This window comes from Ambystoma mexicanum, chromosome 4q (assembly GCF_040938575.1).
Source record: "Ambystoma mexicanum isolate Mex_15411 chromosome 4q, UKY_AmexF1_1, whole genome shotgun sequence".
Lineage (NCBI taxonomy): Eukaryota > Metazoa > Chordata > Amphibia > Caudata > Ambystomatidae > Ambystoma > Ambystoma mexicanum.
In genome coordinates this window covers 1038089774-1038115311 of record NC_090928.1, presented here as the reverse complement: position 1 = coordinate 1038115311, position 25538 = coordinate 1038089774, and the positions used below count along the sequence as shown (strand labels likewise).

The window sequence follows — 25538 nt, the reverse complement described above, 5'->3', positions numbered from 1 at the left end:
TTCTGGCAAAAAGACCCAACCAGTGATTTAATATTAAATAAATAAACCAGCGGTATCTTTAACATTGCACCAAAAAGTGGTGCGTTTAAAATGAATGTGAAAATCCCATAGAGAATATTCCGGTGGAATATTTTGCGTGGTAACCACTACCACCAGCCAGAAACTCGACAAGGGGGGACTGGACAGTGCCCCCTTGAAAACAGACCCTGGGGCAATCGAATTAACCCTTACCAGTACTTCCACAATATGATTTGTACTGGTTGTGTTCACAGTTTTGGACTAGTAAAGCCAATGGTGACTTTACATGCCCTGGGAGACAGTAGTCAGTCCCAGGGTATGGAGTCTATGTTTGGGGGTCACTGTGACACCCCTGTGGTACTGCACGGAGGGAGCTGTGTACCACACATACAGAAAAATAGATGATACCCTATGGAGTAAAAAGAAACCCCATAGCCCATAAGCACATAACAAGTCAAGGACATACCTCAAATCATGTCTAAGAGTGGGAGTAAAAGAGTCTCACTCTTAGCAGGAGAAAAAAACAAACCCCAAAAATCCAGCAAAGCTGCTGGGGGACTCACTAGATTTTGGGAAATTAGCCTTATAAGAGAATTCTCCCTAACAGTTATTAACCAGAATGAAAGGTTTTTGAAGTCATTTATTTACACAAGTAGTTTACGTGTGCCTAATACAAGTTTGACTCAGTGTCCCACAGAAGACATGGAACTTGCAAAAAGCATATAACATAACAGCAAAATAAAACGTGCACGCTCTGAGGAGTGCTTTTATTCCTTAACAACTGTACTTTTACTGTACCACCGTCACCTCGTTCTATACATCTCTTTGTGCGATTTTAAAATTGGAAGAACATAGCGCCAAACCTTGCCTTTGCATATAGTTTTCTTGGAAGCTACTGTTTTTTATTTTTCAGTTTCTAGTTAACAGATACTGCTGAACTTTAAGAGCGTTTTCTCTTAACATGCTTTAGATTGTATCTAACGACTTTGCCTATTGATTTATGATTGACAAGGCATCAATGTCGGGCTCTAAATGGTGCTGTCCGCGGTCCCGAAATATCTGCCTATCTAATGCTGCTACCAGGCGAGAGGAGGACCAACGAGCACAGAATCCAAGCCACGTCTCGCCGGCCTCCAAGCGGAAGTCACGCTGAGGCCAGTAGTGAGGGGGACTCTATTTCTTGTGACACCCGGAAGTGAGTTCTTTTAGAGTTGGAGGAAACCCGTGGCAGCAGGAGCCGGCGTAGAAGCCCCTGACGGAGAGCTGCACATCAGCCGCACAGCAGAGCAAAGCATGGCGCTCACATTGACAGTCAACCCGCAGCAACCGCCGCTTGGTGAGGATCCGCCAGTGTAGACATAGAATGAGAGGAAACAGTTGCGCCGCGTGTGCAACCCCCGCTAGCATGCATTGCATCATGCGCCAGCTGCGAGCACATTGCTGGCTGCACGCACCGCACGGCACTCTGCGTCGCATGCGGGCTCTTGTGTGAACAGCCTGCCAGCACTGACCGCCCCAGCCGCTTCCGCTTGGATGTGTGCACTTCTCATCTTGTACGCCGCCAGTCCGCACTGTCAATCAACCTTCCTAAGAGGAGCTGCACAGATAACCCTTCCGTTTAGCCCGTGTGCCACAAGCACATGAGAACCGGTCTTGCTCCCTCCTGTACTTAAGCCGGCCAATCCCACTAAGTGCACTATGCTATCCTGTATAGGGTGCAACGCACCCTCGTGCATGCCTGACATCTTCCTCTTTTTTTAAGCACAGAGATATTTCTTTACGTGTTTGCTTTTACTCGCGAAAACATATTTACTATATGATTGCCACGCGTTCGGAATATGCAAGCAGAGGAATGCATATTCCAAACGCAGCGTGTGAGAATCTCTGGAGTCCCACACCCTGTGCCCCTCATTCTTTGTGTTGACAGCCTTTCAAGTGGGGCAATTTATAAGTGATGGTTCATTTAACAAACCAATGTTTTTGCACAGTATGTGCTTAACACTTCAGAGTTATAACTGAACATGGGGCATTTTTATTCACCACGCCAGCAAAAGTATCAGCTGACCAAACCTATGCTTTATGGTAAGAGAATGTACATGCCACACTGAAAGCGTTGTAACCTATTTTCTTTATTTTCATGTCTCTTTATTTGACACATCACAACGTGTTTTCTTTACATATTACCTTTTTAGTTATATATGGCGCATCCCTGGGAAGGTTAACTGTACTTTTCTTGCTTAAGTTTCTATTGGCTGCTTTCGGATGTGGACTAAAAGCATCAAAGGTCTTTTACTTTTTTAAACAAGCCAGCCACTGCGTGCACACCAGATGGCAACTCAATGTCACTTGGCACCTTGATTAGGAAAGTAGAGTTCATTGTGTAACCATGCAGACAGTAGTCCATGGCAAATCAATGCAGTGTGTGCGGCAGTATTTTGTGCTGTGCACAAACCACCACCGTCTTGGTTAATGGTGTCTATGTGGTGGCGTCTATGTGGTGCTCCCGTATGTAACAGCACATATGCCTGTTTTTGTCTGTTGTGCCCAATGTTCATACAATAGCATACTTACACGTTTTGTGTATGTGGCTCTGATGAGTGTGCCCACACTTGATTACACAAAGCAATCAAAGAAGTTTCCTCAAATTGTACATACACTAGGTCAAACGCCCTTTCTACACTGCCACACCATGATTTTCACTGGCAGCAGACCAGCACTAATAAGAGATGCTAATGTCAGCTCCGTTAGATAAAGCATGGACCTGCTCTTTTTTGCCAAAATAACCCCTGAGGCCTACATAATAGAGGCCTACATAATAGAGAGGAGATAGTGGCTGAGAACTGGGGACCCTTTAACATGCATTAGAAGCCGGTTTTGTTTAAAATGCTTCATCTGCTTATTACTTATCAGGCTAAAGTTTGTAAGAGGTACAATCCTTTCTGTGGAGCCTTTCTGTGCATTTTTTATTGGGTCTCTCTTCTACAGTATCCTGTCCTATCTATAGATATAATTCCCAAAAGATGTTTCTGTATTGGGGGTTGGGCATGCCCACACTGAGACCCAGCCCTTCTTCTAAAATTCTTCAGAAACAAGAAGCAAAAGAGCCCTTGTACCCCATTTCAATGTTGATGTTGCAGCCATTTTGTACTCGCATCCAAAAACTTAAACTGTCCTAATGACTATGTATGGTTCATGGTTACAAACATTTTAATGTTGGGTTGAGTGTTGTGAACAGTGATGTGAGCACCAAGCCATGCAAATCGCAGTGTGCTAGTACAGACAGTTTGAAACTGCATTCAGGTAAGGCCTTCCCTAGGAGCAGGTGACAGAAAAACCATTTACTTCAGCAGCAGCAACAGCTGTTTTCACATTAGAATTCTTCTGTAAAGTACTTGCATTACAATGTAATGAAACCAGCTTCATTTATATAGCAATTATTTATCATATTGAGGGGTTTTGTCGCACCACACAGTGGTTTAGTTTGGGAGTAACGAGAGGTGTAGATTGGGAGTAATGTGTGACAGTCGGTGGTAGGGGTGCGGGTGGGGGCATTCTGGTGTTTCGCCCTGGGCACCAAGTTGGCTATAAACTGCCCTGTATGCTGGTGCCACCATTCCCCTTGCATGAGTGAAATGATCAATCTCTCGTGCCCACGCTTCATATGCCCAAACACGTTGGCCAGCTTTCCTCTTGTATGAAGTATTATCTGATGCATAGGTGGTGCGCCCTCTTTCTTTTCATAGTGGATCCACTACCGACCTTGCACCACCCCATGCTCAAGACACCTGTTCTACCCAGTTAGTCCAAATTCCTCCCCCTCCCCCATTTGGGTAAGGGCATGGAACCTAGGGGTGTACCAGAATTGGGTTTTCAGTAAGCATTCGGTCAATTTCAGGCTGACATTAGATATCGTATCACTCTTAATTATCACTCAAAGCTGAATAGTCCCCCATACAAAATACATTAAGAACGGCTTTAACTGTGTGTCTGGAATCCTTGAGGCATGTCATGTTTATCCTTTAAATCATTAAACAAATGCTGCTGTCACTTTTTTAATTGAGTTCAGGTAGAGCAGAGATGTGAAAGTGCGAACCAAGTCCCTGCCCTGCATGCGCTGGACAGCCTGACTTTAATCTGGTGGTTTGCTGTGCAGGGGTGAGCTGAAGAAAAACTCTCAATATTTTGATTGTATCTCTGGTCTCCCCTGTATTTGTTGAACACCACTGAGCTTTGAAAAATAGTTTAGGAAGTCACTATTGGAAAAATATTTTTCTTTAGGCGCTTATTGATTTGCTGGTGAGCCCTGTGAGAAATCTGAAAGTTACAGTTTCCTATTCCCCAATCAAATAATGTAATTAAGTGGATTACTCTAGCTATTGCAGCAATCCCAGTACATTGTAAACCCACATTAAAATAGCTCAGGAGGTAGTGTGCAGCAAAGAATTGTATTCAGCTTGCAGGCCAAGGTTATAAAGCAAGTAAGATGATTCAGTGAGATGTGTGCCTGCGGCAGACATGTGCTTGTAGTATCGCAACATGGGTTACAATTCCTGCCCTCCAACTTGCTCATTTTGCCAAAATGAGTCTGAGTCCCTTTGAATTGAGTAAAAGAGATAGATGTTAGAGATTATTTTGGTGAATAAAGCGATCTGCAAAGTCCTTCTATAGGAGCAGCGGTGCAGATTGGTGATTATATTCCTGTTCTGTGTTTTCACACTTTGTATTTTAAGTATTGTACTCAATCATCCCTAGTAGGGGTTCATAGCTGTCCAAAAAAGCCTATTATAGATGACGTGTGGTCTGGTATACCTACATTGAATAGGGTATGTGTACACTCTGTCTAACGGAGAGGAATTGGGAGAATTTTGTATTTATGTGAAGCTGATTGTTTTTCAATTTTGTCTGTTATGAGGGAATATATATACACATGTATGCTTTTATAATCTGTGATTGTTTTTATGGATTTGAAGTTTAGTTGACGATAGATTTTACTGAAGAATGTGGCTATATTTTATTTTTCACCAAAATACACCAGTCTGTGGCAGTAGAAATATTCCTCCCAACGTTAGAGAGTTAAAAAAGAGGGCTATTTGTAAAATATGATCATCAAAATAGGACCGCCAAAACCCATATCCGCTCCCTCAAGCGCATATGGCGAACATCAAAAACCCCCTTAGCACATCACTGCTCGCCCTCAATCACCGTAACTACAAATGCGAGATCCGAAAAGCCCCCAATAAATATAATAAAAGAATACTGAACTGCTGCAAAAGTTGTAAAGAGCTCCACAGGATCATCTCGGAATTCGTGAACCTCCAGTTGCACCACTGCCCCTACCTACCCCATGCAAGTGCTGTGCAACACGCTCTCCCATCACTTCTAAAGAACACCACTAGACATGATGGCAACACCCTATCCTCACCCTCCTGCCCAAACCTGGCGCTTATCACCCACTCCCCCTCCCCCAGCGCCGACCTTCAACTCCTTCAAGCCGATTATGGAATTCCATAAACTACTGTCCAGCAGCAGACCCTCCAGGTGCCCCTTGCCCCGCCTCCCTCCTAAAATAAATCTTCTCCACCTGTGCAGGAGAACAGGCTAGAATCACTCCTTCACCTCTGGCTCCGTTCCAGACCCCTTCAAAATAGCGCACCTCAAACCCCTTCTAAAAAAGACAGGTCTCGACCCCCTTCAGCCTTCCAATTACAGGCCCATCTCCAACACCAGATTCCTGGCGACTCATTGACCGCTCTGCCTACTTTCAACTCAACCTTTTTGCAGAATCCAACAACTTGCTAGACCCTCACAGTCTGGCTTCAGGCCTCGCCATGGAACTGAAACCACACTGATCTCGATCTCTGACAACCTCAAGGTCACGGCAGACTATGAAATATGCGCTGTCTATAGTTCTCCTTGATCACGTAGTCCTCCTCGACTTGCTCCCCGCACTTGGAATCTGAGACTTGATATTCAACAGGAAACAAATCTCTATCCTCAACCCTTTTGCCTCTTCAGCTCGACCACTGAATGAGTACAGCAGGGCGCTTGCCTCTTTGCTCCTTTTCAACCTCTACATGAGCAATCATCTGCTCGCACAACCTCACCTGTTATAATTATGCTGACGACACCCAAATCATCCTGACAAGCTCTTATCACCCCTCTGACCTAGCAGCTTTCCTCAAAGATCTAGACCTATCGATGTCTAGAAACCACCTCCTTCTCAACCCAGGGAAATCTGAGATCATGATATGTGGCAACACAGTTCTATTCCCGCCACCACTTCCATCGCCTGCCTCCCTCGGCGCCCCGCCACCTCCAACACAGTCAAAATCCTTGGCTGCCTATTGGAGTCAGACCTAACCCTGTGCCACCAGATCAACCATGTATCCAAATCCTGTCACTAACACCTCAGGCTTCTAAGACACATCTTCCCTTATCTTTCCTTCCCCAACAGATTGACCTCGATTATGTCAATCGTCCTGTGCAGATTGAACTATGCAAACTCCATGTACGTGGGTGCCCCGTCATACCAAATGAACAAACCCCAAAGAGTCCAAAGTCCAAAATGCAGCAGATTTACTCCTTGCACTGGGATAAAGGGACCACATCTTACCTGCTCTCCACATCCTCCACTGGCTACCTATTGGATGAAGGGTCCCCTTCAAAATCCTGTGCATCACCCACCGAGCAGTGCACAAGGGCGGGCCATTATACCTCCAAGAGAAGACTATATGCTACTGCCCAACACGCCGCCTAAGGTCAAGCCCGGCCCTCCGATTTATGATTCTGTCAGACTTGGAGGATCAGCTTACTCTACCCTTGCACCAACTCTATGGAATTTGTAATCCCCTCATATTCGGCACAACCAGGACTACATGTGCTTCCGTAAATCGGTAGAAGCATCGCTTTTCCCAAATCCATGAAAGGTCCGCTCATGGCCATATACCAATCCCCTTATGGCCATTGTTCTGTGAGAATCAGTTCCCACAAACAAAACATCACAGCCAATATCCCAATAAGCACCCAACAACCCAACTCCAAACCCCTATCGGGACCCTGAAAATGGGTCCTCAAGTCCAACCACAGAACGTTTTGAAAAGGTCGGCCCATCCAAAATACTAATCATACCCTCTCCGGCCAGGACCCACCCACTGATACCACAGCCACTCATTCATACCATTATGCTCACTCTTCTCTTTACACCAACAAACATAACACATCTATACCCCCCGAATAAAAAAAATAAAATAATAATCAGCCTAGCGGCACACATAATCTCTTAAACATTCCTTCACGGCAGCGAGAATGCAGACTCAGAGATCACCCTCCTTGTTGCGCACATTACACTAGTCTCTCACATCCACCGTACCACACTTGGCATTAGAATGCAGCCAACCCGCGAAAGCCACTCTGGCTGCCACATTCCAAGTGCACCCAAGCACCATATGCTACACTACTCTTTCAACTGATCTGGACCACGGTCCCAGGGGGCGTTCGACCCACAGCGCTTTGAGATCATACCAATTGGACATAAAGCGCTATAGAAATACAATATAACACAATTAGGAGATTACACGTTTACAAGTTAGAAACATTGGACTAAATTGATGTACAAGTGAAACAAATAAGTAAATTAAACATGCACATGCCAATTAAAGATCTGAAAATCAGCACTGTCCCTTCCCTATATAGCCAGTCGAGAACCCTGGAGGACTCTGCATTCCCTATATATTTTTGTCTGGTGTTTTATTTTTTTGGACATTTGTATGGCGCCTATACACAAGTGTTTCCAGGTGCCACAAGATTGGGGGGCGGGGGACATGCGAATCACAAAAGTAGAACAACAAACAGTTATATTGGCCTTGCGACAGTCCTACCTGCAAGTGCATGACAAGGTGGTAAATTCAAGGGGGTGAGAGGGTAGAGGGAGAAGTGCAAGAGTAGGGTGCCCCCAAGGGTGGGGGCGGGTAAGTGCTGGGAAGGCCAAGGCGGCAAGTGCCAGGGGAAGAAGGGGGGAAGGGGAAGGAGTGTGGTGGACAGGGTGGACCAATTTGGGTTAGTCCAGGAAAGGGAGCCTGAGGGTAAGCGCTGGCAAAGGATGCTGGGTGACTGGTAGCCGGTGGTCTGGCCCCTGTATGACTCTGAAGGGACTAGGACCCAGTCACAGCAGCAGAGGGAGAATTGGCATGGGAGGGCGAGGGGGGAGGCCGTTCCAGAGGGAGGAGCCAGCAGAGGAAATGTTATCTACCTCCCACTCTCTGCTTGGAGAAACATTTGACCTGCAGAGAGTTGGAGCCAGAGGACTGAAGGACTCTGGCAGGAAGGGATTTAGAGAGGGAACGCTGGATGTAAGGAGGGCCCAGACCCTCAGACAGCCTTGTGGATGATGCAAAGGGTCTTGAATCTGATCCTTGTGATCACCGGGAGCCAGTGGAGAGTTTTTAGGGCTGAAGAGATGTGCTCCCTGGGTTTGAGGCCAAGGATAAATCTTGTTGTCCTATTCTGGATTAGTTGAAGGGGGCGAAAGGAGGAAAGGGGCATATTGAGGAAGCGGCTGTTGCTTTAATCTAGCCTAGAGAGAACCAGGGCTGTGTACGTTAAGCTTCTGGAGGAAGGCAAGGAAAGGTAGAATACCCCTGAGAAGATGCAACTGAAAGTTGGACTTCTTGGCAAGGTCCATGATGTGTGGAGAGAAAGGGAGGAGCCAAAGATGATCCCAAGGTTTTTTGCCTCACAAGTGCAGCGTTCAATATTGAGATTCAATGACCAGGAGCTAAAACCAGCTCCTGGGTGTCGGCATCGCCCTGTAGGCAGGAGCTACCGCAGGGGATCCAGGAGCTATCAGAGATGCTCCTTTGGCTTTTTGTCTATTTGGTAAGAACCATTGTGTTTAAATGTGTATTAGATGCGTTCTAATTTTTCTTTATTAGTACCCGGTAAGGTGGGGGTGGTGGCCTCCCAGCCAATGAGGATGCTTGGAACAGGGTCCTTACCACACAGAGTAAGAGCCTGCTCCAAGTCTCCTTGCAGTGGGAGGCCGGCACCTACGGCGTGCCAGGGTACTAATAGCAATAGAACCTAATGGTAATGCCCTCTTACTCTGGTGTTAGTGCTTCATTAACATTCTCAAATACTATGTACTTGTTTGGAAGGCACCAGTTGGCCCAAGGAGCCAAATGTAGCTCCTGCTAGCCGTTGGTTTCAAGCTTACCAGGCTCTACTATGCTAGAAGCGGGAGCTAAATGGCTCCCAGCTCCCCTCAATTTCGAACCCTGCAAGTGGGTGAAGGGAGGGGAACTAAGGAGTCTGGCCAGAGAGTTGGGGGGGGGGGGAGAGGGAAGGAGGAGCAGGCGTCCCAATGGGATGGATCTCTGTTCATTGGTGGAGCACCATGCCTGAATAGCAGTCGGGTATGATGGAGGAGGAGGAGGAGGTAGTTCTTTATCATTCCACAAAAATACCTCACCCGAAAAAGAAAGACAAATGCTATCTATTAATGGAACACATGTTTTAAATGCTTCATCTCCACTCAGTACCACAGGTAGAAAGCATGGCTTTAGGGTCCCAAAATTGTGTATTCAGTAACACGTCAGCAAAGTGCTAATTGCTGAAGCCAGAAGGCTAAAAAAGAGCAGGTCAAACATTTGAAAGTACAAGTAGACGCATGCCAGTCTCCCCTCACATTTATTGCATACCTATATACTATACTATTGGGCTTGTCTTTGTTACTTGGGCCCTGGCCAACAAGCAACACCTATGAATGCACACAAATAAAAACGCTGCTGTTATTGAACAGTTTATAATGCATTCCTTTCATGGTTTACACAAACATCTTCCATAGACCAGAAAAGAAATGCAATAAAAGCTGGATATGCATATTTTAAAGGATGTTTTTAATTTACAAAGTGTTTTCCTTGATTACATAACTTTATTAAAAAGGCAACTATTTGGCTATGGTGGAATACTTGTCCAACTTTTTGGCTGAATACTCCAATCTATTATTCGGTACACCCCTATATTGAACATGTCCCATCCCCCTCAGGAAATTATTATCTGTTTCCTCTGTATAATATCACCATGCTTTTCCATTGCTCCCCATCAGCACCCCTCTTCTGTGTGTAGTTGGCTAAATAGGTTAGCAAAACAAGCTATGGGATAACTATTTATTCAGCCCACAAAATGTGCACTCGCCTCTAGCCATGGGCGAGTGATGATTGACTCTTAGCGAGTGAGATGGTGTGCTGCGTGCATGTGGAGAACTTAGAGGGTGAGTAACTATTTATGCCTGGCTAGTAGTTTGAAACTTGAAAGGCTTACCCATTATTTTCATTTATCAATGTGACTTCTTTGAGCTAATAGGAACGATTTACAACAGTTGCTATCTGCCACAGCACTGTACTGTTGTGGCCTTATTGAGGTTAACATTTGACTGCCAAAAGGAAACCCACAATTAATATACAAAATGCCATTCACCCAGGTAAGATGGAAAAAGACCATTGGGTCAATTTTTTCCCTATGCTACATATTCTGCAAATAACTATACAATTGTCATACATAAAGCATTTAAAATAGAGGTGAGGGAGTGCTTTTAAGGTTGGATGTAGATGAGTCTTTGAATGGGATAAACGAAGGGAAGAGACTTATGTCTGTTGCATAAATGTTGTGGCCCTCCTATCTGTAATTTGTATATTGTATTTATCTAGCGCCTTAATTCAAGGCGCTTTACAGTTTAACAACAAGAATACATGGAACAGTAGAAGCAAACCATATACATGAGTCAAACCAAAAAACAGTATGTAGAACAATTTGCATATAAGTAGAAGGAGGGGAGGAGGGGGATGGGAAAGGAAGCATGAGGGAGAGAGAGTAGGGAGTAAAGTGAGTAGTAGGAAGAGAGGTCATAGGAAAGAAGGGGGACGATTAATAGAACTAAGATGGTGCTACTAGAGTGGCAGAGAGAGAAAGGGTAAAAAAAGGGGGAATAGGATGTCGGAGGGGAATGAAGGACTGATTTCAAGGAGGAACGGAAGGAAGCATAGGTAGGGATAAAGCGGATAGAAAGAGGCAGGGAGTTCCAGTGTAAAGGGGCAAGGAGCAGAACCGAGAAGAGGCACAAGGGGGTGGGGGAACAGAAAGTAAAAAGAGATCCGCGGAGCGAAGGGAGCAAGAGGAAGTATGGAATGAGAGAGGAGATTTAAAGACCAGACAGAGGAAGTGAAATTTAAGTTGGGAGTGGAAAGGAAGCCAGCCTAGGTTAGATAGTGAGTTGGAGATGGAGTCCAGGGGAGAGAGAGAAGGCAGAGGGTATGGATTGCAGAGTGTTAAAGGGATTTGAGGGGGGCAAGGTGGGAGGCGGGGAGACCAAGGAAGAGGGAAGAATAATAGAAGAGGCGAGAAAAGATGAGGGAGAAGATTAATTATTTGGAACATAGGAGCCACTTCTATGTAACAGTCATTCCTAACGTCCCAGCAATCATACTGCTACTATTTATTTCGGGAACTTTGCACACATTGCTGTGGTTTTAAAGCGCAATCAACACCAAATTGATTGCCTTGAGAAAGAACTGATTTGGTGTGAAACACGAGCGGGCTGTTTGTTTGCACTTTGTATCGAATGCACTTGTTTAATAAAAAGCATGGAATAAAACTGACATTGTGCAATGCATCAATCCAAGAGTCAATTTTTGGATTTGTGTAAAAAGACGCTGCATGTGAAGTGTTATCAACTAACCACCTTTGGTGTGGGAAGCTATAGAGGTTGATATAAGAAGTTAAGCCTATGTGAACTTTGTCCGGTGAAGGATAATATAGAAACGTTGTGTCATTTGTTCTCAATCATACTCAGAAGTAATTTACGGAACATTGTTTTGGGAGTGTACAATACATAATCGTTTGCTGCCTATTAAAATATATATATTTTTTAAAACAGGGTTTGTGGGTAACATAAGATTATGGATGTGGGAAGGTGATTCGCGCTCTAAGTTGAATTGCGTAAAAGGGTATAACTGTATATAACAATATTACTAAAGTTCTTAAATTCAAAAGATCATATAATTTATTTCAAATCGCGAACAGCCGACATGTGTTTCGACACACTGGTCGTTTTCATGGCTGTAATTATCAAAATGGTAGATAATAAAAAGACATGAATTGATCCATCATATTGAAACAGTCATCAAGTTGCAATTTGTACCATACAACATTTGAGATAATAGACCCACAAATATTGTGCATTGTAATAATAAATGAGTAACAAAAATCATCGAAACCAAACATACCACAGTTCAGGTTGAAGGCAGGGCAATCAATCAATTTGAATCGGCAGATTAAAATGAAAAACACAATAAAAAGGAAAAGAAAACGACACATAAGGTCCTGTAACCATCTATACCATATTTTATTACTTGTTCTGTATTGGATTAATAAAATTAAGAGTATTGTACTCTAGTATGTGAGATTAGAGAAGTACTGTGCCCTGATATGTGACATCAGGCTAGACTTGACTTGTCACCAATAGCCACCGAAAACCTAACAGTGAGAGAACTCAACTGTAACCAGTCCGTGCTATAAAGTTGATTCAGAAATGAAAATTTCACCCATGTGGCAAAGGTTAATTTAAAGACATTGTTAGTAATGAGTCCTCACAAAAGAGAGAAAGAGAGCCCCAAAGGAGAAATGGAGCCGTTCTTACCCTAGCTCTTGATCCAAAGAAAATATATTTCTGAAAAGCCTTATGAGTAAATGAACTGAGGCAAACAATGGATTCCTGTCTACATTGTGGGTAACATGCCTATGGGCGAAGACCAGATGTGTATTAATGCAGAAATTAGTCTCTGATGGTGATTTCACACAAAATTGCAACTATGTAGAGGTGGTGGGCAAGATGCATTTTTCTATATTTTTTATTTACAGTATTTAAATCAGTGAAGGCATGGTGGGGAAACTGCAATTTAGTTTAGGTGACTAGGTAAAATATGTGGGAAGCTATATATTATTGATGTGGTATCTTGTATCTTTTTTTTAGTTTTTGTATTAGCATTTTGCTTATATTTATGTTGATTTGATACATTCGATGTAAATGATATGATGCCAACAAGAAAACTGAACCATCTATTATCTGTCCCACCCAATGGTATTTCCTCTTTTCCAAATATAATCATGTGATTTGTCCTTCTTATTTGTTGTCTCGAATTTGAAGAGCATGTTTGTTTTACTATTTTTACAATTCTTCTCAACAAAGATCATCTTCATTGAGAGTACATCTTGAATGGTTGCTTTTGACTTCTGGACGATTTGTACCAAGTGTTTGACACGTTTAGCAAAATATATGAACCGGGGTGACTTTATTTTTTTTTTCCTTTTTAAGACCAGTCAGAAACGCTGGTGATTACGTTTTTATATTGTTGGGAGTTTTGTATAAGCTGCTGAATTAGATACATAAGCAGCAGAAACCAGTCTTTGAATATTGTTCTCTGTCACAAGAACACACCAACTCTCGACGAAGATAGTTTACGATTCGTCAAATAAAACCACCTAAATTGTCTCACCTAGTGGCTTCTTCCTACCCTTTCTGTTTCTCTTGTTTTGGGTCAGAAGAAGTGCCTTTCAAGCACTCAGGCCCCACTTGGTCTATGCCTTTCACACCTGTGTATTCCTTGCCCTGATCTATTGTTCCTCTCCATTTTCTCGACTTTTCTCCCCTTCTTTCGGCCACTTTCCTTTATCGCTCTCTTACTGTTCTCATCTCAATCTCTGATGTCCTCTTTCTATATCTCGCTCTTTCTGCTCGCCTTTCCTCACTACTCCTCTCCACCCACACCTTCTCCCACATTCACCTTCATTTCACTCATCCAGTTACTAATGCATTCACTGCCTTCTCTTACTAGTCTCACTCTCTTCCCCGTTCACTCTCACCCATGTAGCACTTTCTCTCACTAACCAATACCACACCTTGCACGCTCCTTCAGAAAGCTTTTTCCATGCTCCTCTGCACTGTCCTTCCTGCACCTGGTCTGTTGATCCTCTCTTTTACCTGGCTTTCTTGTCCCCCTTTCCTCCCTCCATTAGCTCTCTCCGTCGCCTGGTTCCACGGGCCAACTGCTACCTTCCCTTCCCTTCTTTTCTCCTTGTAGGTGTTACAGGTCAGGGTTCAAAATTGAGATTTCACGAGCAAAAAACCAGTTCATGGGTGTCGGACATCACTGTATAGGCAGGAGCTACCACAGGGGAACCCGGAGGTACCAGAGATGCTCCTTTTAACTTTTTGTCAATTTTGTATGAGCTATTGTGTTTAAAGGTGTATTAGATGGGTTCTAATTATTCTTTATTAACTTTCTCAAATACTCAGTTAATGTCACATTTACATGTTTGGAAGGCACCAGTTGGCTCTATGAGCCAAAATTAGTTCCTTGTAGCTGTTGGTTCAAGCTAACCAGGCTCTACTATGGTAAAAGCAGGAGCTAAATAGCTCTCAGCTCCCCTAGATTTCGAACCCTGCGAGGTGAGTAAACACAAAAAGGTATCTCAAGCCCCACCACTTTCTCATACGTGGGTCTGCCTGCCTTAGTTAATTGTATTTGTACTTGTCATTTATATAGCGCCTTTTACCATTATTATAGTCTCAATATGCTGGTAGTGGGAATGCCCTTGGTGGACCGAAGTCCAGAGTGTTATAGATCATGGAGCAAGATTAGGGTGCGTGTGAGCGTTTCAGCGAATAAAGCTTGGCAGGGTTGGTCAGGCTCGGTTAGAGAGCAACCCATGCAGTCAGGCATGTGGATGGGTGCTGAGAGGAGTTGGGAGATGGCGTGGGTGCTAGAGACTCGCTATGTGCTCAGCGTGCCCGAATTTGTCATAGGTCTGTGCTGCATTCTGATGTCGGAGGTGTTGATATGTAGTCTGGGGAAGAAGACGGAGAATTATGTGAACAGCACGTCTGAATTCTGTCATAATTCTTGCTGTTTTCTGATGTCTGGGGCCTGTGTCCACTGGAGTAGTGCATTATAGGTACCTAGCAGTGTTCAGTGGTTTGTTTGTTTGGTGGTGATTTGCTGTTTGTGCTCCCAGTCAGGTAATTGGATTCTTGTTGCTGCGATAAAACGGCGACAGTCTGTGCTCCAACTATTTGCAACAAGGGGCGCACAGGTTGTACTACCAGGTTCTTCTAGGCGGATAGCATGAGTCTACCCAGATATCGTGCGCTTAATGAACATTTTCAGTTGTTACCTTTTAACATGGGCGGCCAATCCTATAGTTCATACATGCACAATACCAGCCCATCAATCAAGTCCTTCCAGAGCGATTCCGGGGCTGGTTTTTGATAGCCTTCCTGGAGTATTGCACGAGGGACCCCCACCTGGCCTACTGCTGTGCGACAAGGCCAGGGTTCACATCCTTCCATGACAATTCTCTGCAGTGCATCCCAATCTGTCCGATTGCGATGTAGGTGATTCTATCACAACCACTGTGAGTGAGATTTTCTTGTTTTCCTGTACATGCCAGGTGCAATGACTCATCATTCCTGTGACATTTCATATATGAAGTGCTGTGATTCAGCTGGTGGTGCTTGTGGGAAACCAGGGTCATGATTGAAGCATGAAGTTTTGTGGGGTCTGGGCCACTGCAAAAGCGGCCAGCGCCGCCAGGTGCTGAGGGTTTCTAAATTCGGGTTGGGAATTGGACATTTTTAGGGAGGGGTTTCAGGATAATGCAGCAAATAGCCAGGTTTTGAGGACTACATTGAAGGAAAGGTAGTTTTCGGTGCGGCTGATGTGCAGAGGAAGAGTGTCCTAGGTGGTGGGAGCTCTGATGGAGAAAGCCGAGCCGCCAACTCTTGTGGAGTGGTAAGGGGGAATAGCGAGGAGAAGAGCCGAGACCAATCTGAGGTTTCTTGGAGGTTTGTTAGTGGATGATTTTGTTTTCTGAGGAACCTTGGTCCGGTATTATGGAGGGCCCAGTGTGTGATGCACATGGCTTTGAGGTTGCGCTTAGGCTAACGGGGAGCCAGTGCAATAGTCAGTGTGGGAGTGATGTCTTCCCTGGGAGAGAGGGCAAGGAGTTACTGCATTTTGGATTTGTTGGAGTTTCATGAGCTAGCCTGCTGGGACACTGAGATAGGTGGTGCAGTCTAGGCAGGAGACGCTAGTGGTCAGTATTGCCGAGACACTCTCAGGGTAGGAGAGGAAGGGAAAGATTTGTTTTAGGATGTGGAAGTGACAGGTTCTGGATACAGGGTTGATGTGTTTGGAGAGAGAGGTCTGCATCCATGGTACAGCCATATTAACGCAGGTGGAGGCCGGTCGGTGGGGCTCCCCGGGCAATTGGCCAAGGTAAAGGTTGGGGGGATCAGAGCAGTTTTATTGCGTATTAGGCGCCCTCTTCTATCTCTCCTGGTCACGTTGCTAAGTATGCTGGATTTCACATGGCCTTCTGTAACACAGGGGGGTGCAGATTTCCTGGTGAGGGCTATTGACCGTGCAGCAGCTTTCCATTACCCTATCATTAGATTTTATTTCACAAAGTAATAACCATTTCTTTCTGTTAATCCTCTAACTTTGTTGGACCTCTGCTCCAGTAGCGAGGTGCCGGAAAAGTATTTTCCCTGCAGCCAACATTCGAGCACTTGACCCTTTCTAGTAAGTTAGTATGTTTAGGTCTGTGGGAGAGATTGAACTCTTTGCAGGTCTGTTGCATACATGGAGCTTGTCAGCTGCTTTGACAAGCTTACAGGCTTCAGATTGGTCCATTCCATATTTGCTTTATTCTTTGATTGGTCAATTGCAACTTTGTTTTGTGATGGGCAGGGCTGTTGTGCTTACCGTATGTAGTTTCATCGACGAAAGGTCCAGTTGAGTAATGGCTTTTTGGAGTCATAGACATGGGTATAAAATGTGTTGGCTCTTCCTTGTACTTAGCAGCAATACCCAGATGTGCCACTTGAAGCGAGGAGAGCTGTATCTCCAGGATAACGTGGTGTCTCGTCTACCTTATCTAGACGAGACACTGTGTTGTCCTTTATCTGAAGACCCACCGGGTTATTCCTGGATAGTTACCTCACCGCTGGACTCCATCCATCAGGTCCCAGATATCGGAGTCTGATGTCACAGACTGAAACAACGCCACCTGCACAAACGACAGCCGGCCAACCACAAACAACTCCATACCATGACGCCTCCATACTAATTTAGATGCACGTCATACTTTGTTCAACATATTCTACATCAGAATCAACGTCCTGACGATGACAATGATTTCGTATTTCTAGTTGATGCAGCAGTACATGAAATGACAGTCACTTTACACTTGCCTAATAACCCACGGATATGCATACCGTATTTGTGTTACGCATACCCCACGTGCCACTTAAGGCACATATGTATTCTTAAATGTGGTGTCTATGTAAGAAATTAAACTTTGTTTTGAGACATCTCTACTCCTGGGGAATCTTAATGAGCTAGTATATACTAATCTAGTTTCACTGCCAACACAGGGTGACCTCCCATGCGTTAATGACAAGGGTAGTTTTTGACTGTGTTCTCTAATCTGATAGGCCTAACAGCTGCCAAATACTCTGACCTGCCCACACGGTTTGTGGATTTAGGCTAGCTGGGACAAAGAATCAGTCATAGACAATCCACAGCACTACAGAGGGTGTAGGGCTGGGCTCAGCGGGCCCATGTGTTTACAGTGGCCATTTTTGGTCTGCATTGTGGTTCCCTCATATCACGGTATGGCCCAAAACGATTGCTAGGAGTAGTACTGAAAAAGGCATATGTACCCCATTGCCTTTCATCTTTGTACATTTGGATACTAAGATGGTAAATATATGATAAGTGTCCAGTCTGCTCTTTACTGCTACGCTCTTTGTAACCAGTAGCTATCGTTGTACCATGTAACTAAGACATTTGCCTCGATGCCCCCGGGCTGCTAGTGAGCTTCATACATTTTAAAATAATTTCCCCTGGTGAAAACTGAACTAACATAAAGCTGCCATCCTCCTACACCACTAAACAATTGTAGGGTGATATGAGCAGGATAGGAACAAAATGGGGTTCTTGAAAATCCCATCTCTTGTAAGCCATATGGGCTACCATAGGACAACATATGTAAAAGGATTGTTGTGACAAAGGGCCTTCAGTAGAAGTCTTATCTGACAACAAAGATTAGGTCCGTGATCTAGAAAAAACAAAAAGCTTAGCGAGACGCCTGAAATGGGACACCCCCACAACCCCTCCAAAGAAATATTGCATTCTGCCTAACACTACCTGGCATTACAGTGCATGGTGGTGTACAGGGGCCTATCTGGCCATATGAGTCTCTGGGCTTATGTTTCAAAAACTTTGAAACGAGAGGTAAGCCAGGGCATATTGAATCGTGTGTGTTTCTGGCTGTTTGAAAGCAATTCTGGGCAAATGGTGCGAGTACTGTGCTTTATACTGGCACCTAGTGCTTGGACGTAGCATCTGAAGGTTATACCTGCCATGTAGTGGAAGTAACTGGGAATGTGACATATGAGCACCAGGATATGTGATGGCAAACTGGTATGTGGTTGTGTTTCTGGGCTGTGTAATGGCAATACCTGGCATATGGTGCGAGAACCTGGATGCATGGTGGCGATACCTATACCTGTCTTAATGTGTATCATACCACTGTAAGGGCCCATGATAACCGCTTTGTCGTGGTCACGAGGCAAGTGATTTGTATCGTCGTGCCTCCACCACTCCCACCGTTGACATCCAATAGTGTAGCAGCTTTAGGTTCCCTCAACTCGGTGTACGCTTCCATGACCACAAACGCCTCTCATTCGCTTTCATTGAAAGTTCTACTTTCCCGCCTTAGCGGACGTGAGGGATTCTCTGTCAGTATTTGGTAGATCCTTGGCTTCACCCCCTTATTAACTATCCACCATCTTGACCTCACCCACACCCAGCGGTCTTTATTTGGCGGGGGTCGGGGGGGATGTGCTAGAATGTCAGAATGAATGCATGTATCTATCCATGTATGTAGTTGTATGAGGCTCTGTGCATACCTGTCTGTACGTTCGTATATTGGCAAGAGCGCATTTGTGCACTAACACTGGCATCCATACATTTGTCCTCTCTCATACAATAGATGTACAAAGTGAACACCCAAAAACTGAAATGAATACAATTAGCTGCGTCTCCTTCTTGGGCACTTACGTGTCTGTCATAATGATACCTAATGTTTAATTAAACATATTCTAGGTCGCTCTACTTTTGCTTCTTCTTTCAGATGCGCAGGGTGTATGTTAAAGCATTTGATGTGATTATTTATTTTTCCTTTTTTAATTTGCACATTACTTGGGCACTTTTCTAAAGTATGAATCACAAACATTCAGCTACAAAGTTTGTATTCCCATTTGAACGACTGTTTATCGTATTTGTGCGCACAAATCAATCCATACACGAACATATATGGATTGTGATTGATGGTGAAGAAAAATGTAGGGTGGTACACCTTGTCAGTGATCGGAAACTACGTTTTACGCAACATGGTCACTGGTCAGACTGGTTTGTTGAGCATTCCTAGGCAGGGATGTGTGGTTTCGGAAGTAGAAAAGGTGTGCACACCAGCGAAGATATGCAAGAATGTGGGGGAGTGGGCAAAGCGCGAGATCCCTGCCGAATGGGATTGGTGATGGATACTTTCTCTACAACTACTTTGAATAAAACAAAACGCATACCTCTGTGGGGTGGGCCATGGTAGGTAAAATTAACCTTGTTATCCACTGCAAGTCTCCCAACAAGTGTGGACTGGCTAAAAACTGTTTAATAAAGACAGGTCGGGTAGTGACAAACTCACTTGTCCCTTGCTCCGTGATTGGCACACGCATTCTAAACTTGCCTGCCACCATCCCAAGCACTGTATGAATGTGTGTGATAGAGGGAAACTGAGCTACTTTTAATCGGCATCAGTTCTCCACGTATATTCATAACCCCATTTATTATATGCCAATAGTCCATTCTCAACAGTCAAAGGCTAGTGGCGGGTGTTCAGTTTGGTGCCTGTTTTTTAATCGAACCTATTTGCTATTGTGGAAGTCGTATATACAGCTATGCAGATGTGTTACTAGCTTTTTAGTAGAGCTACTATAATACCATCGTGTAGGTGGATGCTCGTCACCTATGGTAGCCAGTTCTACTGTGATCTTTGTTCTCACTTTTCTCTGTCATAATGCCGACAGCCAGGAAAGATTGCAGAGAAAAGTTATAGCTATTAAGTGCTGCTTAAGGCCCACTTAAAGGCCTAAACTATTAAATTACAGCTAGGCTGGAGATGGCATGTGAAGAGGGACACATAGTTTTTTTTTTTTTTATTATTTAACCACTTATTAATTGCCCAAGACCTTGCTAATCGTTTTCGCTATTTTCACTCCCTACCTGCCCCTTCTCCCCAATCCCTCTTTCAAAGCGCATCCTCCTGGGATCTCTTTGAGCTTTCTGTATCAAGTAGTGACATCACACTATGCCCATCAGTGTTCTTTCTAAACGGTCTGCTGTGAGTTAATTGCTTCCTTCCAGCTGTAAATGTGCTTTGTGAAGATCAACTGAGGCAGTGTGAGTATAAACATAAAGTTTATTAAAGCGGGGCCCGCCGTACCGGTCCACTCCAAGCAACACTCTCTAAACGTTCCTTTGTCACGCGAACCCAGCTCCGAACACAACAAACAAGGAGAATGGTTTGCGTGCCACATCGTTCTAATAACATCAACTCTACATATCTTCCTCCTTAAGGAAAACAAAATTATAAGGCATTAACATATAATGAGAAAAGGAAAAGAACATCAGCAGACCACAACAATAAAATATAAAAGTGAGCAAACGCACATGCCCGAGTAAAATGTGGAATGCCAATATCTCCTAGAAACGTGGTATGCTGAGATACATAACTCATACAGTTATGACACATAGTCCTTCATCCAGACTGGCTTAGATCTGGACCTCTGAAGACTACCGGAACAGTTTTGGACATTTCCATCCTCTTCACCTCTTATTCCACTGCTACCACAATGTTCACCTGTTTCCACACTGCCATCCATACCAATTACTTTAGCAATTTTTCCTTTTGACCAGACTTCTCCTCCTTCTAATATAACCACGCTCTTCCTTACCGCAGAAATTCTCCTAGGACCCATGAATTTGCTGTCCAAACATTTATTCACCAACCTAGGATTCTTTACATACACATCTCTCCCACTTTCCACTCCCGATCCTTCACTTTTTCACGAGCATCAAAATAAAGTTTATTCCTCTCCTGGCTTTCCTTGATATGTCATTATCTGTTCTCTATCTACTTGAACCACTCCGGCCATTCCCAACCACCCTTGACACAACTTCGTCCTCGGTTCTCTTCTCTTGAGGGATACAAAAAGGTTATATTCTGGTCACCGAATGCGGTGTGGTGAGTTAATTCCACGTCCTTAACATCAACATCTTCCTCAATGGCTGCCTCATAGCTCATTACAGACCTTCCTTCAAAAAACGATTGACCCTCTCCACCGGGCCGTTTGCCCTGGGGTGATACAACGCAGTTCAGACATGCCTAATGCCATACCCACTGAGAAATTTCTTCATTGCTAGTGAGACAAACTGAACCCCATTATCTGAGACCAGTTCAGTGGGCACCCCTTCCTTAAAGAAAACTTTCTCTAGAAATGCTAGGAGTTCTATAGCCGTGACTTCCCTCACTGCCTCCCACTCAATCCACTTCGTATGAAAATCAACCAGAACAAACAAACTTCAACCCATCCCCCAGACCCATATTGGGTCCCATGATGTCCACAGCAACTTTAGTCCACGGTTGTTCCGGCACAACATTGGGAATTAAAGGAACTTCCCTTACCGCTTTAGTCTTGTCACTCACTTGACACTCCATACATTCTTTCACCCACCTTTTAGCCATTTTATCTATGCGTGGCCACCAATAATTCTGACAGTTTCCTCTTCATTGCCCCTTCTCCTTGGTGCCCCTCATGGGCCAAATTCAAAAGACTCTCCCCGATAGACTCAGGAGGTACCACACATCGTCCTCTCCCTGCAAGTTCAGCTCCTCTTTGACCTCCCACCATATGTCAAATCTCTTATCCAGATTTTTTTTTGGAGGCCAACCCAACACAGTCCACTCTTTAATCACCTTGAGATCTTCCTCCGAACCTTCTGCCTGCAACCACTTCTCTTGAGCAACCGCCACATTAATTTCAGCCACCACCGATTCCTCTATTGCCCCATCTCCAATGTTCTCAATGCCAACTAAGGGCATCCTATCCTAGAAAGGCAATCTGCCACTACATTTTTCTTTGCAGGCAAGAAACTCAGGTCAAAATTGTATCCTTGAAGGCCTAAACCCCACCTGCTTATTCTTGGTGAGCCTAATGCCCATCTCCCACTCTCAAACAACTGAACTAATGGCTTATGATCAGAATGAATCACAAAACGTCTGCCCCATAAATAATACTTGAAATGCAAAACAGCCCAGTACATAGCTAGGGTTTCTCTCTCAATAACTGAATATCTAGGCTCCGCCCCTCTCAACGCTCTTGAGGCGAAGGCAATAATTCTGTTTGTTCCCTTTGTGGAACTGCACTAACGTTGCCCCCAAACCCAACAAACTGGCATCAACCAGAACCGTTCTGTCGGTGGGATCAAACCTTCCAATTGAAGGTGCCTTACTGATACATTCCTTAATATTCTCAAAAGCTGCATTACCCTCTGCAGACCATTCAAACCTTGTTCCCTTCTTGAGTATCATTATTATTGGAGCAGACACCATGGCAAAATCTTTTATAAATCTGTGGTAATATTCAGCAAGACCTAAAAAAGATCTCACTTGGTCTTTATCAGTAGGAATGGGAGCTTCTTTTACTCCCTCTGCTAGGCACTTCTTAGGTTTTACCCTAGACTCATCAATCTCATGTCCCAGGTACTCTACACTTCCAACCGCAATCTTACATTTATCTCTCCTCACAGTCAAACCAGCTTCTGACAACCTGCTTAACACTTGTCTCAGAACCACATCATGTTCAGACTTCAAATTTGCAAATACAAGCATATCGTCCTGGAATACCACAAAGTTCTTCACACCTTCCATTATCGTGTCCATTACTCTCTGAAATACAGCCGCTGCCGAAGCAAGGCCGAATGGCATTCTGCAATATCTAAAGGTACCAAAAGGAGTGATGAACGCCATCAAATGCTGGCACTCTTCCTTCAAGGGAATCTGATGGTAGGCTTGAGAAAGGTCAATCACAGAGAACACCTTTGCATCCTTGAGAGTCGCCAGCTTGTCACTTATTATCGGCAAGGGATGTCTGTCCACTAAGATGTTTCTGTTAATGTCTCTCATATCCACACAGTCTTATGTCCCCGTTTGGTTTTGCCGCCACCACCACCGGCAACAGCCATTCAGAACTCTCACTCTCCTCAATAATTCCACTCTGCAATAGACTCTCAATTTATTACAGTTTTAAGTTTCTCCCTCAAGTCATGAGGTATTGGCCTCACTTTGTGTACTTTAGGAATCACCTGTCATGATGCATACCCCTGGGCATCCAGACCACGTCCATCAGCCCCGGGAGCAGGCATCATGCTGCCTTGAGAAAACCCAGCAACTCCTGCTAGGGGCTGTCTGGGTTCAGTCCTGGCGCCTATGGTGCCAGGCTCATAGGTGCACACTTACCTGATGCAGACCATGCTGCAAGAAGATCCAAGGCCATGTGAGGCCTGGAAGGGACTACTTTACCTTAGGGACTATTTTGTTACTCGGGTGTGGTCGGGGAGGAATACCTACCTGGGACTACTTTGGTGGCTATTTAAACCATGACCGAAGAGCGGCACACGTTTCGCGTTATTCTGCATCCAGCAGCGTAACTTTCACTGTGCCAGCAGTAGCATCCAGCCTTCTGCCACGCCCGCCTCGAACCTGGAGCACCTAGAAAGAAGGAAAGAAGCAAAGGTTAGAACATGAGTATTACCTGATTTCTTACCTGATTCCGGATTCATCACATCTTCAAACCAGAGGAAAGACTTTGTTTTAAACGCGTCGCATCGCCAGCAGCAGCGCCGTGCCATACTCGCCGTTCCACGCAGCATCCCTTCGATCTGGCGCTGTCTCCATCTTTACATCGCCGAATCCCGGCACCTAAGGCGGACGAGAAACGACAAGGTGAGCAGAGAGAACAGACGGAGACAATCTCTTTAGCCGCCATATGCTTACCTGATTTTACCGCCGGAGGTATTATTCATCAGCACGCCACATCTTCTTATGCCGCACCTGTAAGAAAAGGAGGAAGCAGCAAGTTTAACCCTGGCATTATTTACCGGACAGTGTTGGGTAACACAGACTTTTACCGGAGCACTTTCAGCTGTCAATCTCCTTATTGGGTCAAAGCTGCAAGATAAAAAGAGGAATTGGACAGGAGTGAATTCCAGACATTTTGAACTCTTACGAACTATATACTTACGGCTCTTCGCCAGGACCTTTTGGAGTCGGGATTCGTCTACAACTCTTCCAATATCTTCAGGCCAGTGAAGTAACTGGTCATCAACGCGTCCCTGCGTGCTTCGCAGGATGGAGGGCTCAACCTTAGGGAATATAAGGTGAGATTGCTGAGAGGGCCCTTCAGAGGTGATTAGTGGGGAGGACAGTGGGGGTGCTATCCTTGAATCCACAAGTGGCTAAATCCATCTCTCCACTTGTAGGAGAATATTTCTACGGGTCAAGTAGACAAGATTAGGAGGGCAGATCCAGTCAGTCATCGCTGCACTACGCATCACGTGAGTGGAGGCCGCAGCAGTCCGAGTCCGACCGACGCCCCTGTGGGAGCCAGGTGAGCGTAACAGAACGCGAAGCCCATCTACAAATCCCCACCCGGGCGTTATGGAAACCTTAGAAACCGACCAACTGGCCCAACTATTGGGGGAATTTAGGGCGGAAGTGCACTCCGCTCGCCAAGAGACTAATGCCCTCAGAAGAGAACTAATTGTATCGAAGGAGCGCACAGATGATCTCGCTAGACAACGTCTGCAAAATCAAGCTGGGCAAGCACCCCTACCTGGTTCTGGGGGAAATCCAGCTCCTGTGTTCTCGAGTAACCCTGTGCAAATAAACCTACCAGGAAATATTCCATTAGCTCCACCCGAACGCTTTGCCGGAGATCCCAAAAGGTTCGCCGTGTTTATGAACCAATGCCGCTTGCACTTTTTATGCAGACCAGGAGCCTTCCCAAATGATCAAGCCAAGGTTGCCTTTGCATTATCATATCTCAGCGGCAGTGCAGCTGATTGGTCAATTCCACTAGTTACTCAGGATGACCCAATTATTTGGGATTTTCAGGGCTTTCAAACGAGCATGGAAAGACTATTTGCCCGGCACTCCCAAGGACAGGCCCTGGATAACGAACTTTTGTCCCTACGACAGGGTAACCAGGATCTGCTAACCTATATCGCAACCTTCAATAGATTGATAGTGGAAACCGGATGGCCTCAGGAAAAACGAATTACATT

At 44.8% G+C, this 25538-nt stretch overlaps 1 protein-coding gene across 2 annotated transcripts in view; it reads left to right on the top strand.

Moving 5' to 3' along the window:
- The first annotated feature begins 1185 nt into the window (after window positions 1-1185).
- The window catches only part of EPRS1 (glutamyl-prolyl-tRNA synthetase 1), a 1308133-nt gene continuing 1283780 nt past the window's right edge, over window positions 1186-25538 (top strand). For both annotated transcript variants that reach the window (XM_069608586.1, XM_069608585.1), the window contains exon 1: window positions 1186-1354. In XM_069608586.1, the coding sequence (XP_069464687.1) occupies window positions 1312-1354 (43 nt within the window). In that variant the 5' untranslated portion in view covers window positions 1186-1311. The remainder of the gene's footprint in view (window positions 1355-25538) is intronic.